Here is a 19,002-nt window from a genome sequence, read left to right as displayed (position 1 = left end):
TGAGCGCCAGCTGCCCCTGCTCGGGCCTCTGTCAGTGTTTCTCTAGTCCTCTTATTACTGGGGGGTTGAGGCTCAGACTGGGTTCATCTGCAGTGTGAAAGACTGTGCTCGCCCAGTAAGGCTCAGAGCCCTGGCTCTTACCTGTCCCCAGAGAAGCCAAGGTCTGGCTCGTTCTCATCCTGCGGGGTCCAGCTGCCCGGATCCCCCGCCTCCTTTCCTGCCGACCTCTCTGTCGCTCTTCCCCCTCCCGCATTTTCCTCTTAACCTCTGGACCAAGGATCCAGTTAAAGTTTTTAACACACCAGGCAGGGCCTCCTTGGTTTTGCACACTGATTCCCTTTTACTCCCACTTCCGACTCCAGTTACCCACACCCCTGCGGTGTTTAGGGGTGCCTTCCTGTTTGAATATCTGACTGCAGAATGGGCTGCTGTGTTTTGTGGGCACGACCTTCAGTGTCATGTTGTAGATGCCATTGTAGTTCTTCTTTCTCCTACAGGAGCAAGGCTCGGGGGCCTGTCTTGCCATGGCGGCCTCTCCTCCAGGGCCGTGCACACAGCATCCTGCCTAGGCAGGGCCTGCCCATTTCCCTCCCTGTGCACTTGGGGTCTGGCTGGGCCGGCCTCCGGCTCCTCACCTCCTGGCTGTTCTGCTGCAGGGAACATCCCTGCAGCGTGTCCTGATAGACCTGGCTGACATTTCCTTTGGGATATATCTACTCAGGTGTGGAACTATCTGGCCACAGGGAAGCTGGAGACATTATGCCCAAGAAGCCCTTAATTTGACTGAGCCAAGCCAGAGGCTTTCCTCCCACACATGGTGCCCTGGGCTCCCTCAGCCCCACAGTCGCCTGCATGCTTCAGGACCCAGCTTCCTGGATTGACCCATCCTGAGAGGTGCTCCAGGCACCTCACTGCTCCAACAGGCAGCTCTCAGGTTACTAATGAGTTTGGGAATACAAAGCTGAACCTGAGGCTGCTATTTCTTTCTGACAGGCAGGGGGAAGAATCAGGAACAGCTTAGGAGAAAAACCCAAGCTCGCTAGAACCCCGGTGGGTACACACCCAGTGCAGAGTGCTGACACCGGAGGGTCTGTTCAAGAGGGTGCCGAGCTCTTCCCGTGGCAGCCAGGGACCAAGGCTGCTCCGGACAAGCTGTGACCACATGGCACGTTTACAAAGCCTCTGTCCCCATGGCCCTCTTCTGTAAATCTCAAATTTCCACCTTGCCGGCTTTTTTACTGGGTTGTTCTCTTTCCCTACTTGATTTGCAGGGAGTTTCTTACCTATATTGAGCGAGTAATGCCTTCTTTGTACGTAGCATATATTATCATCTGGAAAGATCTTCTTTGACTGGCCGAGCATGATGGCTGACGCCTGTAATCCCAGCACTTTGGGGGGCCGAAGCAGGTGGATCACTGACGTCAGTTGTTCAAGACCAGCCTGGCCAACATGGTGAAACCCTGTCTCTACCAAAAATGCAAAAATTAGCCCAGCGTGGTGGCATGTATCTGTAGTCCCAGATACTTGGAAGGTTGAGGCAGGAGAATTGCTTGAACCCAGGAGGCAGAGGTTGTAGGGAGCTGAGATCATGCCACTGCACTCCAGCCTGGGTGACAGAGCAAGACTCTGTCTCAAAAAAGAAGATCTTTGACTTTACTTTCTGCCTCTTCTTGTTGTGTGTAAGCTGTTCTATTCGCTGCTCTACCTGTAGAATCTAGGCCAGTTTCTGGAATTTAATAAAGTTTGTGAATGAGTAAAGGAGTGAATGTAGTTTAGAGCCATGTGTACCCCACACACAGCCCACAGCCCAGGCCGTACAGGCGAGCTTCTGAGGAGAGCCACTGGAAACAGCGCCTGCTGACTTTTTCTTGCTTGTACTTAGACCGTAGGCAGGGTCGTCGCTGTCTCAGAAAGTCTTGTAAAACAGAACTAAACCAGACACATCAGCTGTGTTCCATCAGCTGCCTAGACTCTCAACCAAGATGAAATGAACTGACAACTTTTAAATGGTACAGCTGAGGTAGCACTGAATTTCAAGTCAGGAAAACTAACATTTAATGCTAGCTCAGGCGTCCCCAAACTACGGCCCGTGGGCCACATGCGGCCCCCTGAGGCCATTTCCGGCCCCGCTGCACTTCAGGAAGGGGCACCTCTTTCATTGGTGGTCAGTGAGAGGAGCACAGTATGTGGGGGCCCTCCAACGGTCTGAGGTACAGTGAACTGGCCCCCTGTGCAAAAAGTCTGGGGACGCCTGAACTAGCTGTTAACATCTTGGAGTTGTTCCTTAAGATGTCAGTGAGGGTGCAGGGCAGATGCCACCTATGGTGCCATGTCCTCTGAAATCATCACTCTTCTTAGTAAAACCCAGGATTACCTTGGAAACACGTTGTGTGTGATTCACTGTTAAAAACATATAGGAGAAATGCTATTCTCATTTGGTGGCAAAGGCTTAAAGTTTAATAAAGGTGACACATTTAATAAATGGCCACCAACCCAGGGCGGGAGGAGTTCAGCAACTTTTGACAGTGGCTTCCCTTAGCCAAATGCACACCCAGTCATTCTACCTTCACTGCACTCAGAGGCACCTAATAAATAATTAACACTGATTAGCAGAGAAACAAACACTCTTTCATGCCTTCTGCTCTTTGGTTTTTGCCGACTGGACTCTTAATCTCCTTTAGAACAACGTGGTCATTGAAATGGTCAAAATGCTGTGTGCGAACAGCCACCTTCTTTGTTTGCCTGATCTGTATTGACAGGATCATGTTTCATGACTCAATATTTCTAGAGACTTTGCATGGATGTTGTATCCTCTAGAATAATCTTCCTCATTTATAGGAGATAAAATGAGATCATAGTTCCCAAATCAGGAAGTATTTTTAAAAGACAAGATTCCTGGACCCCACTCTGGGAAATTCAAAGCTCCGCAGGTCCAGGGTGGAAGCCAAGAACCGGTATTTATTTTAATTTGTTTTAAACTTGGCTTCATACAGAGCCAAATTTGATAATCCTGAAACTAAACAGTCTCTCTGGTTTCTTTTACATCTAAAGTTCTTTGTGATTTGTGTCTAAATTTCATAAAATCTCTTCTCCACCCTTCCAAGCCACGGTCTCCACATTTTGTGGTTACATCACATCTGGGGACAGCCACCAGGAGAGTCCGAACTTGAGGCTGTGCCAGCTCCATAACTAGGGTCTCGCTGGCGTTGCTGCTCTCAGAGCCAGGTAAAGCAGCTACTGTGTTATAAACCAGAAGTCGCACAGAAGGATGAGGAGTAAGGTGGATTTCCCTCGGCGGAAGAGTAATTTCTCAAACTGAAACTGACAGCAGAAGGCCGACCACATCCTAGCGAATGGTGTCACTGCTGGGGGCTTTCAGTCTTAAACAAACCAATTTTTCAGGAGGCATACAAAACAGGAAGCTAATCAGAAGACCACAATCCTCCCTGGCTGGGACATTGGCTTTACATAAACCATGGCAACTTTACCTTTTCATTGTTTTGGGGGAAGGAATTTCAGGAAAAGCACTGAAGACCTAGACGTGGTTCCCTGGGCAGGGTTTGGAAAGAGCTGTGTTTTCCTAGGAGATGTGTCTGTCCACTCTCCAACCCCACAACCCTACCCTGTGAGTTAAGAACACGGTCCTCTTCACTCATGGCGGTGACACTTTGCACCTCTAGGAAAGGGATGGAGGGCCTGGAAAGCCTGCTGAGTTCTTTTTTAATGACGCATGGGTTCCTTGCCCATTCCCAGGCCCTCTGAGGAAACACAAACACCCATCTGTGTGTCACCCTTAGTCACTAAAGCCACATACTCCCTGGAGGATATGAGGAACGTCAAAAACGCCTCCCTTCTGGAAAACCCGCCCGCACATGTCCACACGAAACAGGGCTCTCACTTGGAGAGTGCCAGGGGCTGCAAGTCCGGAAGCTGGGGAGGAGGCCATGTTCCTGGCTGATGGACTGCCAGGCCCCGGTGTGGGGACCTGCCTGTTCTGCTGCTGACCCCATAGGAAGCGTCCCTGGAGAGAGCATCCCCATGGGGCCCCCATGATGACCCTGCTGGAGACTCCAGCATCGGCCCTTTGGGTGAGTGTCCTGGGCCCGAGGCTGAGAGTACTAGGCAGGCCTGTGCAGGCCTGGGCACCCTGAGCTCCAGCCCCTGAGGCAGGAGGAGGAACAGGACAAGTTGGGCTAGAACCCAGCTCACTGTTCTGCAGCCGGGCGCCTCTTACCCAAGCCCCTCCTTTCCCTCCACCTAAGTTTGGAAGCTGCTGCCCTTGCCTGGGGAACCCGTCATGGCGTTGAGGCCAGGCCTGGTGCCCTTTCATCACTGCGAGGGCTCCCAGTGCCTGCTGGTGCCAGAGCCACGGAAAGCCGGGAAACAAGGAATGAAGATGTCAGGTGGGAGGAAGGCGCAGGTGCCCTGGGGCCCTTCAGCCTCACAGGGTGCTTTTAAAAGAAATATTTAATGCATCTAAAATAAGCTTTACCTGGAAAGCATTTACTGCTATTTTTAGAATGAAAAATGCATTTATTTAGGTCAAAACTATTATTCAATATGTTTGCAGGCACAGCCCTTAGCTAAATCACAAAACACGGCTTATTTTATAAATCTTGGCAGCATTTCTGGAAAGCGATACTCCTTGGCTTTATTATCCTCTCCCCCACCTCGTTGGTTAAAAGTTTAACATCTCTCTGCCTCCTATATTGCTTTTGAGGCTTACTGACCAGAGCATGTGACTTGCACAGGAGCCAAAATCATCCCAAGATTGGTAGAGGCTGGAGAAATAAGAGAAGCAGATATTTACACCAGTTGAGTCGCAGAGAGACGCCGCCTTATTCACCTCGTGTTCCCATTTCCATTTGTCTCAGGATATTTTTTAATTTCCCTTTTAATTTCTCCGCTGAGCCGTTCGTTGTTCAGGATCATGTTAAAATTCTATATGTTTGTGGATTTCCTGGAACTACTCCTGTGATTAATTTCTAGTTTCATATCATCGTGGCGGGAATCTTCTCTTTGCCTCCTCTGTGGTGTCTTTAGACCCTGTGTGCCCACTTTGTCATTGTGCCCACTTTGTCACGGTTTGACTGGCCTGACACAAAGTAGAACAAGCTTTTCAATCTCCCCTCGCCACCTCTTAGCTAAGCTGCTGCCATGCTGTCGTCCTCATGACTGTACCCTTCGAGATACAGAGTGGCCTTGTCTTTTAAGAACCATCAGGGCCATGGATGTGGCATGCCTTCCACCTCTGAGTAAGCGTAGCATACCAGTCAGCAGGCACAGCACGTCTGTGGAGAGGCGCGAGTCCTCTTCGTCCTCCAGTTGAGAGGATTCTGTATCCAGTATACTCCCTGCAGCGTCCTGATGGTGACAAGGGGACCTGGAAGTGTCTCTGAGACACAATCCCTACATCTCTGAGAGCAGGACCTGGTTCAACGAGCCTTGGAGGAGTCGTGCTGAGAACCGCACTGCCCATGGGAAAGCAAGCAGGTCTGTGAGCTGGTGAAGGGAACTGGTCACTACCCTAAGAGGGAGTGCGGGCTCCAGGGAGGATTCCTGTGTATTCTCATTTGTGTCTTCTCTCTGAATTGAGTATCTATACACAGAGTGTCTGCAAAGTTGGGAGCCAGGGCACACCTACTTTTAAACTGTTAGTTACATTTTCAAATGCTATATTCAGTGTGTTTTCAGGCAAATACCTAAGTAATGGGCATAATTATTAAATTGAAAAAGAACTAAATACAGAGTGTACAAAAATCTAGAAACACTGGAAAAATAGTGTATTTATAGCACATTTTCATACGAGCAATTGGACACTTACCTTAAAATTAGGTATCTAGAGGTTGACAAAAAAATTAAGTAAATTATTTGACAATCTAAGTAATGTAACATATAGTTTAACTATGTCTATCTAGTGCTTTCTAACTTTGTGGATGCTTTCTGCATGCATAGAAAAATCTGGAAGGAAATATACCAAAAAGTAAAACAGGGAAGATTCCTGAGAGTGAAAACATGTAGGGTTTTTCCCCCCTTCTTTTCACTCATCTATTACTTTGAACATTTGTTCTGCAGATATTAAATAAGATAAAATTCCATGGTCCTTTCTTGTTTAGAAAACTAGGATCAGTAGGAAGGAAGTTGGTAGAAGGTGGCTGGAGCTGCAGTAGCAGGTGTTCAGAAGGCATGGCCCGTGGTCCTCAGCGGCAGTAGCACGTGTTCAGGAGGCGTGGCCCGTGGTCCTCAGCGGCAGTAGCACGTGTTCAGGAGGCGTGGCCCGTGGTCCTCAGCGGCAGTAGCACGTGTTCAGGAGGCGGGGCCCGTGGTCCTCAGCGGCAGTAGCACGTGTTCAGGAGGCGGGGCCCGTGGTCCTCAGCGGCAGTAGCACGTGTTCAGGAGGCGGGGCCCGTGGTCCTCAGCGGCAGTAGCACGTGTTCAGGAGGCGGGGCCCGTGGTCCTCAGCGGCAGTAGCACGTGTTCAGGAGGCGGGGCCCGTGGTCCTCAGCGGCAGTAGCACGTGTTCAGGAGGCGGGGCCCGTGGTCCTCAGCGGCAGTAGCACGTGTTCAGGAGGCGGGGCCCGTGGTCCTCAGCGGCAGTAGCACGTGTTCAGGAGGCGGGGCCCGTGGTCCTCAGCGGCAGTAGCACGTGTTCAGGAGGCGGGGCCCGTGGTCCTCAGCGGCAGTAGCACGTGTTCAGGAGGCGGGGCCCGTGGTCTGTAGCTGCTGTTGCAGGGGAGCCAAGGTTCTGTTTCTCTGAACTTGTCTGTAACTCCAACAGTCCAGATGTTCATTCATTCATTCATTCATTCAACAAACACTGACAAGCAACTACAGGCATCACATGCTCTCTTGGTGCTGGGGATACAGTGAAGACTAAACAGAAAAAATCCCTTCTCTCATGGAGAATTTTTTTTTTTTTTTTTTTTTTTTAGATGGAGTGTTGCTCTCTCACCCAGGCTGGAGTGCAATGGCATGATTCTGGTTCACTGCAACCTCTGCCTCCTTGGTTCAAGCAACTCTCCTGCCTCAGCCACCCAAGTAGCTGGGATCACAGGTACCCGCCACCAAGCCCAGCTAATTTTTGTATTTTTAGTAGAGACAGCGTTTTTCCATTGTTGGCCAGGCTGGCCTCAAACTTTTGACCTCAGGTCATCTGCCTGCCTTGGCCTCCCAAAGTGTTGAGGTTACAGGCGTGAGTCACTGCGCTCAGCCGGAAAGTGCTTTCTTTAGTGAAAAGGTGAAAGCTCTCAATTTCACAAGGAAAGAAAAAAAAATCATATGCTGAATTTGCTAATAACTTCGATAAATAGAGTAAGATATTTTGAGAGAGACCACATTTACATAACTTTATTAGAGTATATTGTTAGTTGTCGTTAATCTTACTCTGTCTAATTTATAAATTAAACTTTATCATAGGTATGTATATATAGGAAAAAATATAATACAGATAGAGCATCCCAAATCTGAAAACACGCAATCTGAAATGCTTCAGAATCCAAAACTTTTTGAGCAGCGACATGACACTGAAAGGAAATACTCATAGGAGGGTTTCGGATTTGAGATTTTCAGATTGGGGATGTTCAAAAGTACAATGCAAACATTCCAAAATCCAAAACATTCAAAACACTGCTGGTCCTCATTTTGGTTAGGGGATACCCAACTTGTATATATAGAGTTCTGTACTATTTGTGGCTTCATGTATCTATCCACTGAGGGTCTTGGAATGTACCCTTTGTGAATAACAGGAGGACCACTGTATATTATTAACTGTAGTCCCATGGTGTGCAATAGATCTCTTGAACTTATTCCTTCTGTCTAGCTGAAACTTTGTACATTTCAATCAACATCTTCCCAAATCCCTGAACCTCTGGCCTCTGCTAAGTACCATCTACTCTGACCATCCTACTCTCTGCTTCTATGAGTTCGACTTGTTTAGATTCCACAGGTAGGTGAGATAACATGCTATTTGTCTTTCTGTGGGTTCCTTATTTCTCTTAACATAATGTCCTCCATGTTCATCTACATTGTCATTGTCACAAATGACAGGATTTCTTTCTCTTTTAAGGCTGAATGGTATTCTGTTGTCCACTCTATTATACCACATTTTCTTATTCATTCATTCATCAGTGGGCATGTAGTTTGATCCATATCTTGGCTATGGTGAATGATGTTGCAGTGAACCTGGGCGTGGAGATCTCTCTTTGACATGATGGTTTTCTGTCCCTTGGATATACACTCAGAAGTAAGATTGCTGGATCATATATTCTACTTTTAATAATTTGAGGACTCTCCATACTGTTTCCTATGATGGCTGGACTGACTTACATCCCCACAATAGCATATAGGCTTTTCCTTGCTCTATCCACATCTTCACCAACACTCGTTACCCTTCCCGTTATTAGTCATAGCCATTCTGTCACGTGTGAGCTGATATCTCATCACACGTTTGTATTGTCCCAATGATTAGTGATATTGAACATGTTTTCATATGCATTTTAGTTATTTGTATGTCTTCTTTGGAAAAATCTTTATTCAAGTTCTTTACCCATTTTTCAATCAGGTTTTTAATTTTTTCTCTTGTTATTGGTTGTTTGGGTTCTTTATATGTTTTGGATATTAATCACCTGTCAGATTTATACTTTGCAAATATTTTCTCCCATTTTGTAGGTTGTGTCTTCACTCTGTGGTTGTTTCCTTCGCTGTGCTGAAGTTTTTTTAGTTTGTGGTCATTCCCTTTGCCTGTTTTTCCTTGTGTGGCCTGTGCCTTTAAAGGTCTATTTCCCAAATCATTGCCCAAACCAACATCATGGAGTTTTTCCCTTATATTTTATGTAGTAATTTCATAGTTTTAGGTCTTATGTATAAGTCATTAATTTATTTTGAGTTGACGTTTTCATGTGGTGTGAGATGAGGATCTAATTTCATTCTTCTGCATATGGATATCCAGTTTTTCTGATACCATTTATTGAAGAGACTGTCCTTTCTCCATCAACTTGAGTTGATGTTATGATGTTAACTGTGGGATTTTCATATGCTAAATGGAAAATTCCATTTAGGTATAAAAGGAACATTTTATAGCATTCCAAAATTAGGTATAAAAGGAACATTCCTTTTATACCTAATCTGTTGAGAATTTTTTATCATGAAAGGATTTCAGTTTTGTCAAATTCTTTTTTTTTGCTTCTATTTTCTGTCTAAACCATATGACATTATCATACAGTTTTTGTCATTTATTCTGTTGATATGGTATGTCACATTTTTGATTTGTGTATGTTGAATCATCCTTGCATGTATCCTTCCAAGGATAGATACCACTTGATCATGTTGATTTAATTTGGATATTTGGCCCTGCCCAAATCTCAATTGGAATTGTAATCCCTGGTGCTAGAGGTGGAGCATGGTGGGAGGTGTTTGGATGATGCGGGTGGATCCCTCATGGCTTGGTGCTGCCTTTGTGATAGTGAGTTCTTGTGAGATCTGGTCATTTAAAAGTATGCCCCCTGCCACTCTGTCTCACTTGCCCCTGCTTTCATCATGTGACATGCCTGCCCACTTCACCTTCCACCATGATTGTAAGCTTCCTGTGGCCTCCCTAGAAGCTAAGCAGATGCCAGTACCAGGCTTTCTGTAAAGCCTACCAGGACCATGCACCAATTAAACCTCTTTTCTTTATAAATTACCAGTCTTAGGTATTTCTTTATAGCAATGCAACAATGAAATAATATACATGATGAATGATTGTTTTAATATCTTGGTGAATTAAATTTGCTACGATTAATATTTTGTTGAGGATTTTGGTATCTGTGTTCAACCAGGATATTGACCTACACTTTTCTTTCTTGTAGTGCCCTTATCTGGTTTTGGTATTAGGATAATGCTGACCTCATACAGTGAGTTTGGAAGCATTCCCTCCTCTTCAGTTTTTTTGGAAGAGTTTGAAATTGATTAGTGTTAGTTCTTTAATTGGTTGGTAAAAATTCAGCCATGAAGCCATCTGGTCCTAGATTTTCTTCGATGGAATACTTTTTATTACTAACTTAGTCTCCTTATATGTATTGGTCTGTTTCTTTTTTTGATGTATAATTGTTCACAGTGGTCTCTTAAGATCCTTCAGTGTTTCTGTGGTGTCAGCTGTAATGTCCCCTCTTTCATTACTGATTTTATTTGAGTCTTTTTTTTAGTCTAACTAAGAGTTTGTCAATTTTATCTCTTCAAAAAGCTGATTCTGCTTTTTTGACCTTTTCTATTGTTTTCTAGTCTCCATATCACGTACTTCTACTATGATCTTTGTTATTTTTTCCCTCTGCTAACTTTGGGCTTAGTTTGTTCTTCATTTTCTAGTTCCTTGATGTATAACCTTAGGTTGTTTATGTAAAACCTTTTTTTTAATGTACACATTTATTACTATAAACTCCTCTCTTTGAACTGTTTTGCTGTATCTCATAAGTTTAGATATGTTGTGTTTCTGGATTTTTTTCTCTCAAGGTATTTTTTAGTCTCCCTTTTAATTTCTTCTTTGATCCACTGGGTGTTCAGAAGCCAATGCTATTTGATTTCTATATATTTGTGAATTTTCTGAAATTACTTTTTGATATGGCTTGAATCTGTGTTACTACAAAATCTCATGTTGAATTATAAACTTCATTGTAGGAGGTGGGCACTGGTGAAATGTGATTGGATCATGGGAGTGGATTTCTTATGAATGGTTTAGCATCATCTTCTTGATGCTGTTTTCCTGATAATGAGTGAGTTCTCATGAGATCTGGTTGTTCAAAAATGTGTGGACCTCCCTCTTCTCTCTCTTGCTTCTGTTCTGGCCATGTGATATGCTTGCTACCCCTGTGGCTTCTGCCATAATTGTAAGTTTCCTGAGTCCTCTCCAGAGCTTAGCAGATGCCAGCATGATACTTCCTGTACAGTCTGCAGAACCATGAGCCAATTAAAACTCTTTTCTCTCTAAATTACCCAGTCTCAGATATTTCTTTATAGTAGTGCAAAAATGGACTAATACAGAAAATTGGTACATAGGAGTGGCACATTGCTATAAGGATATACGAAAATGTGAAAGCATTGGAACTGGGTAACAGGCAGAGGTTGGAAGAGTTTGGAGGGCTCAGAAGACAAGAAGATGAGGGAATGTTTGGAACTTTCTAGAGACTAGTTGAATGGTTGTCACCATCCATAGATGGATGGTGAAGGCCAGGTTGACAAGGTCTCAGATGGAAATGAGGAACTTATTGGGAATTGGAGCAAAAGTCACTTTTATTATGCCTTAGAAAAGAACTTGGCTGCATTGAGCCCTTGACCTAGGGATCTGTGGAACTCTGAACTTGAGAGTGATGCTTCAGGGTATCTAAGAGAAGATATGGACTGGCTGCTTCTAATAACTCGTAATTGTGGGCAAAGAAATGACTTAAAGTTGGAACTTATATTTAAAGGGGAAGCAGAGAATAAAAATTTGGAAAATTTGCAGCCTGGACATGTGGTAGAAAAGTAAAGCCTATTTTCCCTGGAGGAATTCAAGCAGGCTGCAGAAATTTGCAAAAGTAAAAAGAAACCAAGTGCTATTAGCTGAGAGAATGGGGGAAAGGCCCCAAAGGCATTTCAAAGAGCTTTGCAGCAGCCCCTTTCATCACAGTCCCAGAGGCCTAAGAATATAGAATGGTTTCATGGGCCATCCCCAGGGCCCCACTAACCTGTTCAGCTTCTAGACACTGTTCTCTGCATCCCAGCAGCTCTAGTTTCAGCCATGGCTCAAAGGGGCCCAGGTATAGCTCAAGCCGCTGCTTCAGAGGGTGCAAGCCATAAGCCTTGGGGGCTTCCACTTGATATTAAGCCTGCAGATGCACAGAATGCAAGAGTTAATGATTGGGAGCCTCCACCTATATTTCAGAAAATATATATGGGAAATCCTGAGTGCTCAAGCAGAACCTGCTGAAGAGGCAGAACCTCTACTCTGACAGTACAAAGGGGAAATGTGGGATTTGAGTCCCTGTGCAGAGTCCCCACTGGAGTGCTGCCGAGCGGAGCTGTGGGAAGTGGACCACCATCCTCCAGACCCCAGAGTGGTAGATCCTGGCAGCTTGTACCCTCTGCATGGAAAAGTCGCAAAAACTTAATGCCAGATTGTGAGAGCAGCCTTAGGGACTGAGCCTTGCAAAGCCACTGGGCTGGAAATAGCTGCCCAAGGCCTTGAGAGTCCACCCCTCACACCACTGTGCCCTGAATGTGAGACATGGAGTCGAAGGAAATTTATTTTGGAGCTTTAAGATTTGTTGGGTTTTGGACTTGTGTGGGGCCTATAGTCTTTCTTTTGGCTGATTTTTTTCCCTTTTGGGATGAGAATATTTACCCAGCGCTTGTATCCCCATTGTATCCTGGAAGTAAATAACTTGTTTGTGATTTTACAGGCTTGTAGGTGGAAGATATTTGCCTTTTCTCAGATGAGACTTGGGACTTTGGACTTCTGAGTGAATGCTGGAATGATTTTGGACTCTGGGGGACTATTGGGAAGGCATGATTGTATTTTACAATGTGAGTAGGACAAGATATTTGGGGGACCAGGGGCAAAATGATATGATTTGGATTTGTATCCCCAAAAAATCCCACATCAAATTTTAATCCCCGTTGTTGGAGGTGGAGCGTGGTGAGAGGTGATTGGATCATGGGAGTGGATTTCTCACGAATGGTTTATCACCATCCCCTTGATTCAGTGCTCATGATAGTGAGTTCTCATGAGGTTTGGTTGTTTAAAAATGTGTGACATCTCCTCCACCCTCACTCTCCTTTGCTCCTGCTCTGGCCATGAACCCCCTTTGCCTTCCACCATGATTGTAAATTTCCTGATGCCTCCCCAGAAGCCAAGCAGATTCTAGCACCATGCTTCCTGTACAGCTTATAGAACAATGAGCCAATTAAATCTCTTATTTATAAGTTACTCAGTCTCAAGTATTTCTTTATAGCAATGGAATAATGGCCTAATATACTCCTATTATTAATTTCTAGTTTCATACCATGGTAGTAGGAAAAGATACTTGATGCAATTTCAGTCTTCTTATCTTTATTAAGTTTTGTTTTGTGGCCTAAAATAGAGAGCTAAGCCTGTCCTGGAAGACATTCCATGTGTGCTTGAGAAGAATGGATATTCTGTTGCTGCTGGATGGAATGCTCTGTATATGTCTATTAGGCCCATTTGGTGTAAACTGCAATTCAAGTCTCCTATGCCTTGTATGCTGAATGTTGATATCCTAACAGTATTTGTATGTTGAAACCTCATTACTAATCTGATAGTATTAAGAAGTAGGACTTTGTGGAAATTAAGACACGAAGACTTATGAATGGCATTAGATCCCCTATGAATGGTATTAGCACCCTTATAAAAGAGATTGAAGGGTGAATGTTTGCCCCTTTCCACCATGTCAGGATACAGCACCGAGGTGCAATCTATGAGAATGGGCCCTTATCAGACACTGCATCTACTGGCACCTGACCTTAGATTTCCCAGCCTCTAGGAGTTTAAGAAATAGGTTGGGCATGGTGGCTCACAATTGTAGTTACAGCACTTTGGGAGGCTGAGATGGGTAGATCACCTGAGGTTAGGAGTTCAAGACCAGCCTGGCCAACATGGTGAAACCCCATCTCTACTAAAAATACAAAAATTAGCCAGGCATGGTGGTGCATGCCTGTAGTCCCAGCTACTTGGGAGATTGAGGCAGGAGAATCTCTTGAACCTGGGAGTTGGACATTGCAGTGAGCTGAGATCATATCACTACACTCCAGTTGGGTGACAGAGTGAGACTTTGAAGAAGAAGAAGGAAGAGGAGGAGAAGAACTTGCTGAAGTTGTTTAAGAATTAAATTTGTGTGATTTACAAATTATTCAGCCTAAGGTATTTTTTTAAAACAGCCTGAATAGACTAAGACAAAATTTAATTTTTAAAAAATGTTCTGCCTGACTGATCTGTTCAACATCGAAAGTGGGGTATTGGCATTCATTACTATTATTGTATTATAGTTTATTCCTGCCTTCAGATCTCTTAATTTTTGCTTTATGTATTTAGGTGCTCTGATGTTGGGTGTATATATATTTTTAATTGTTATGTCTTCTTGATGAACCCATTCCTTTATTATCATGTAATTATCATCTTTGTCTTTGTAAAAGTTTGACTCAAAGTCTATTTAAACTGATATAAATACAGCCGTCCCTGCTCTCTTTTGGTTTCGCATGGAATATTTTTTTCCATCCTTTTACTTTCAATCTGTATGGTTTTTTAAAAGGTAAAGTGTGTCTCCTATAGGCAACATACAGTTGGGTTTTGTTTTTTGTGTTTGTTTTTAAATCTATCTAGCTAATCCATGTCTTTTGATTAGGGAGTTTATTTCATTTACATTCACAGTAATTATTGATAGACAAGGCTTTACTACTTCCATTTTGTTGTTTTCTGGTTGTCTTGTGGATCCTTTGTTCCTTTCTTCCTGTCTTGCTGTTTTTGTTTGTGATTCTATGATTGTCTATAGTGGCATGCTTTGATTCTTTACTTGTGATGTTTATGTATAGTCTACCATTTAGCTGACTATACTTCTTTGCTTAAGGTGTTAAGAGTACTATAATTCATAAAATAGAGAGCCAAGTTTCTACTCAAACCTAAGGTGAGAGATTGCTTTCTGAATTTCTTTCTGTAGACTTAGGATTTAAATCTGAATTGAGCACAGCCCTGTGGGTTCTGTGGGTAATGATAGACAACTACTCTGGGATCTGAGTAGGGATTAGTAATGATGCAGTGAAAGATGTCAGGCGGATGTGGGCAGATGGGAGCCTCAGGGGTGTGCAGGGCTAGGTGGCTCCTCACATTCCAGCCTCAATCTTCCCAAATTGCTGACCCCTGTGAAATAAGGAAGGATGCTGATGCTAGGAGAGACATATACAGGGTCTGAAATCATCGCATCCTGGGTTAAAAGCTCAGTTTCTCACACTCAAGTGAAAGGAGAGTGGGTCAACTGTGGTGGTCACGTGTATGTGATATAGAGTATGTGTTTGTGTGTGGTATGTTGTGTGTATGAGTGTGTGTGTGGGAGTGGTGTGGTATGTGTGTGTACATGTGTGATGTATGTGTCTGTATGGTATGGTGTGCGTGTGTGTGTTGTGAGCACATGATACGTGTGTGAGGTGTGCAGCATGTTGTATGATGTGTGTGAATGTGTGCTGTGTATGGTGTGTGTGTGTGTGTGTGTGAGATACATCATGTAGTATATGTGTCTGCATGTGTGGTGTGGGTGTCAGTGTGTTGAGTATGCGATGTGTGTATGATATGTATGGTGTGTGTGTTTATGGTATATGTGGCATGTTGTATGATGTGTATTTAAGGTGTCAAAGGCTGTGTAGATGCAGAAGCTTTATAGATGCTCCACAGAGGGCTCTCTTTGCTCACCAGCACTCTTTGACCCCTGTAATGTTTCTTTTATTGTAATGTAAATTACATTGCCCACCAGGAATGTCATAATGGGCTGCCATAGGCAGTGTGTCCCAGCCCTTTTAAAATTGTTACACGTACTCAGTATCCCTCTCCTTCTTTGTTTATGTGTCACTTTAAAATAGAATCAGATTAACTTAGCTTTGTGTCTTTAGGGGAATTCCTAATGAAGTTTGGAAATCGGTTTTCCCACCGCTGCTTGGAGTTTCTGGTGTGAAGTGCTGGTGCTCTCCACCAAGCAGCAGGTGCATCCGTAAATCGCTATGGGATGTTAATGGTTATATTCTTTCTTACTCATTACAGCCCCAGCCCCCAAAAGACAAAAATGTGACCACTGGACTCCCTGCCCATCTGACACCTATGCCTACCGGTTACTCAGTGGAGGCGGCAAAGACAAGTATGCCAAAATCTGCTTTGAGGACAGCCTGTAAGTGCCGGCTCTCCGCTGTATTCATCAGGGAAGGAGCTGATTGTCTCTAATGGCTGTATGTGTCCTGTGTTGAATGGTTTTACGATTCATCTGACTGCAGTTATACTTAGGATTTAAATCTGAACTGAGCACAGCCCTGTGGGTTCTCTGGGTGATGATAGACAACTGCTCTGTGATCTGAGTAGGGATTAGTAGTGATGCAGTGAAAGGTGTGGGGCACATGAGGGCATGGGAGCCTCAGGGATGTGCAGGGCCAGGTGGGCTCTGAACAGCTCAAAGTTAGACTGCTTTACTCTGAATATGTGGCAAAGCCCTTCGAAGTCATGGGAACATGAAAACTCAGCTCATAGTTTGTTAGTTTTGTTTTATGATCCTCACCCTCCTGATCAAAGCAGGTGTTCTTCTTTGCAGTCCGCACCTCATACTTTTTCAATATTTTGGGAAAATCCATAGGATTGATGTTATTTCTTCTTTAAATATTTGGTGTGATTTCCCAACAAAGCCATTCTAGCCTGGAGGAGTTCAGTTTGAGGTTTTTAACTGCAAATAAGTGTAGCACTACTTACCTGTTTCTTCTTGAGTGACCCCATTTTGTTTTTTAGTGCTTCCTTGATTTACAGCACAGCTAAGCTCAGCAGAGCCTTTCTTTGTTCCGACAGAAATCAGCCATTTCTCTAAAGAGACAGTTCTTTAATGGGACGTGGTATTTGGAAACAGATCTAGACACTCACGGCCCGTAGATAGTGTTCCCCCTAAGCACTTTTAGTGGACAGAACCCAGCAATGCCTTTGTTTCTGAATCACAAATTTACATTATTATTTACAATTCAAATTCAACAGTGCAGGAGTCTCACCCCCTTAAGTTTTTTGATTTTACATTTTAACTCTTACACTGAAAATCTTGGTTCCTAGTACTGTTAACCTTTGCCTTCAAATTACAATACCAGTAATACTAACAATACAATTACTAAGTGAAGTTTAAAAATGTTGTTTGCTATTTCTTTTAGATTTAAAAATATTTTATTAAGGATATAAAGAGTGAGATCTATATTAATCAAAGTTCTCCAGAGAGACAGAGCCAATGGTGGTGGGAGGTAGGAAAAGAAAGGAAAGAGTGGATTTATTTATTAGGGAAATGGGCTCATCCAATTATGGAGGCCAGGAAGTCCCATGACAGGTCATCTGCAAGCTGGAGACCCCGGGATGCTGGTAACATGACTCAGTCCAAGTATTAAAGCCTCAGAACCAGAGAGGCGGGTGGTGTAATTCTCAGTTTGAGAATCAATAGGAGATGAGGGGTCTACTGGTGTCAGTCGTGGAGTCCAGAGGCTGGAGAGCCTAGAGTTCTCCTGTCCAAGATAGGAGAAGTAGAAGGGTGTCCCAGCTCCAGCAGAACGAAAGAGAGAGGCAAAAGGGGACTGAAGTTGTCCTTTTATAAGGAACTCACCCACTCCTGTGATAATGGCATTAATCCATTCATGAGGGGAGAACCCTCATTGCCTGATCACCTCCTAAAGGTCCCACCTCTTAATACCATTGCAGTAGCAATTAAATTTTCACATGAGTTTGAGAGGTGACAAACATTTAACTCATAGCAATGACCAAAGTCATATGAAATAATTATTTTCCCTGTAGTTACGTTACAGTTGGATTAATTTCCATTTGCTTTTAATTCTAGGTTTGTCTGTTTTTCTTTGAGTTTCATTTAATTTTTGAATATATATTTATGTGGTTCAGAAATCAACATTATGTTTGAACATTATATGTCCCAAAAAGGAGGCTCAGTGGAATTTTCCCTGTATTCTCCACTTTTTCTCCCATCTCCTGTTCCCATCTCGATTTTTTAATTAGTTTTTTATTTATTCTTCCAGTATGTTTTAATGGCAAAAATAAGCTATATCTATAATTAATACATACATACTTTGGAGTATATTTATATATATATATATATGCATGTATACATGTGAATATATGTGTATGTGTGTATGAATATATTTGCGTACGTGGATACATACAAATATGCACATACACACACATATGTACACATACATACATATGCATTCTTACTTAAAAGGTGGTAAACTCTAAAGACAGTTCTGCCCTTGGCTTTCTTCACTTAATGGTTAATAGAGATTACTCCATATCAATACATAAGGCTTTTCCTCATTTCCTCAATTGATATGTGGTATTCCATAGCATGGATGTGTCATACTTTATTCAACTGGTTCTGCACTGACAGGCATTTCTGATGTTTGGTATCTTTTGGTATTACCAATAATGCTGCAGTGAACAACCTTATGGATATATCATTTTGTAATTAATTATGATAAAGTGAACACGTGTGTAGCCAACATCCTGGCTAAGAAATAGACTATCTCTAGCACTCCATAAGCCCTCTGTATGCCCCTTCTCATGCAGCTTCCTCTTTCCTTCCTGCCCAATGCCCTGCATTTTAGCTTTGATGGTGATCATTTCCTTGCTTTTTTTGGTAGTTTTACTTGCCCAAGCATGCATTGCAAAATACTGTTATTTAATTAAACACTTGTTTAATTTTGTCTGTTTTGGACTTTGTATACTCAGAATCATAAACCAAATACTCTTTTGTGTCTGGCTTTTTTGCTTAACGTTGTATGTGTCAGATTTATCCTTGATGTTGGATGTAGCTGTTGTTCTTAGATGTTTATTGCTGTATCACATTGCATTGCGTGAATATGCTACAGTTTATCCATTCTGTTGTTGAATGACATCTGGGTCGTTCCCAGTTTGGGGTTATTAGGACCAGTGCTATTTCAATCTCTTGGTGCACATGTGCATACATTTCTACTGAGTGTTTTTTTAAAAGAGAGGTTCTCACAACCAGCCTCAAATTCGGTGATATTCTAGAAAAACTCCTAAGATCCAATAAGAGGTTATAATTAGAGGTGAGGTTTATTGCAGCAAAAGATACAGAGCAAACGCTGCTACATGGTCTGCTCATGGTGAATTCTTCCAGTTTATGTTTCTCTGAAATATCTTTATTTCATCTTCATTCCTGAAAAATACTTTTACAGGCTGTATTGGCCATTATTTTCTTTCAGCACATTCAAGGTACTATTCCACTGTCT

At 43.2% G+C, this 19,002-nt stretch overlaps 1 protein-coding gene across 3 annotated transcripts in view; it reads left to right on the top strand.

The window, feature by feature from the left end:
* Positions 1-19,002, top strand: part of FAM3B (FAM3 metabolism regulating signaling molecule B) — a 55,059-nt gene that overhangs the window by 14,459 nt on the left and 21,598 nt on the right. Inside the window, exons 2-3 of one of the 3 annotated variants that reach the window (XM_074389244.1) lie at positions 6,933-7,054; positions 15,773-15,896. In XM_074389244.1, coding sequence (XP_074245345.1) covers positions 6,973-7,054; positions 15,773-15,896 — 206 coding nt within the window. In that variant the 5' untranslated portion in view covers positions 6,933-6,972. Of the gene's footprint in view, positions 1-6,932; positions 7,055-12,410; positions 12,535-15,772; positions 15,897-19,002 lie in introns of all 3 variants that reach the window. The other 2 variants (XM_074389245.1, XM_003927596.3) reach the window with 2 other exon arrangements.

The sequence above is a fragment of the Saimiri boliviensis genome, chromosome 18 (assembly GCF_048565385.1).
Source record: "Saimiri boliviensis isolate mSaiBol1 chromosome 18, mSaiBol1.pri, whole genome shotgun sequence".
Classification (NCBI taxonomy): Eukaryota; Metazoa; Chordata; class Mammalia; order Primates; family Cebidae; genus Saimiri; species Saimiri boliviensis.
This window is presented reverse-complemented; position numbering and strand designations above follow the sequence as displayed.